The sequence below is a fragment of the Penaeus monodon genome, chromosome 22, assembly GCF_015228065.2.
Source record: "Penaeus monodon isolate SGIC_2016 chromosome 22, NSTDA_Pmon_1, whole genome shotgun sequence".
NCBI lineage: Eukaryota > Metazoa > Arthropoda > Malacostraca > Decapoda > Penaeidae > Penaeus > Penaeus monodon.
In genome coordinates, this window is record NC_051407.1 from 37,039,142 (window position 1) to 37,039,826 (window position 685).

The 685-nt window shown below is 33.1% G+C and overlaps 2 protein-coding genes across 2 annotated transcripts in view; one reads left to right on the forward strand and one right to left on the reverse strand.

The window, feature by feature from the left end:
• The window catches only part of LOC119587107 (succinate--hydroxymethylglutarate CoA-transferase-like), a 5,186-nt gene extending 4,907 nt beyond the window's left edge, over positions 1–279 (reverse strand). The window contains exon 1 of the mRNA XM_037935859.1: positions 119–279. Coding sequence (XP_037791787.1) covers positions 119–257 — 139 coding nt within the window. The 5' untranslated portion in view covers positions 258–279. The remainder of the gene's footprint in view (positions 1–118) is intronic.
• A 148-nt stretch (positions 280–427) lies between these two features.
• Positions 428–685, forward strand: part of LOC119587109 (N(4)-(Beta-N-acetylglucosaminyl)-L-asparaginase-like) — a 9,721-nt gene continuing 9,463 nt past the window's right edge. The window contains exon 1 of the mRNA XM_037935861.1: positions 428–619. Within this exon, the coding sequence (XP_037791789.1) occupies positions 460–619 (160 nt within the window). The 5' untranslated portion in view covers positions 428–459. The remainder of the gene's footprint in view (positions 620–685) is intronic.

Genomic DNA, 685 nt, shown 5'->3' on the forward strand with positions numbered 1-685 from the left:
TCATAACATTCTAGTAAAGATTTGATGAATTCCTTAACATTGTCTTTATCTTCAAATCAATTTACACTTTGTAGAGCTATACACTATATACCTGTTGCATTTATAACATCATACTAACATGTTTTCATAACTGCAATAAAGTTGTCACAATTGCGTATGAATTCAAGATCGGAAGACAATTTACACGGGATCACGCGACTCTTCCACCTGTCCGGATGTATGATTTTTGGTTTTAGATAAGAAAAGGGTATCAACATGACTCATATATTGCATTATTTCATGGTTTTATCAAATTATTGATTAAAAAATTACATTAATGATAGTTAGAATTCGTCATATGCTATCAGTACTATTAAAGATAATGTCTAATAAATGAAGATAAAGTCAATTCCAAGTTCAGATATCGGACGTTTGTATATCTCATCAGCTGATCGCCAAAACAACAACACGACAGGGACAATGAGCACGTGGAAGCGGGAGATAATGATGATTTTGGCCATATATTCCCTAGTGGCTGTTACTTCCTCTGTGACTAATGACGTCCAAGGAAGAAAGTCACCTAAGACATCACTGCCCCTTGTAATAAATACATGGTCATTTGTTAATTCAACAGCAAAAGGTAAGGATATTGTTGAAGGAATGTTTCTGATTATTAGTACACTAGATTATATGTATTTGATTATAG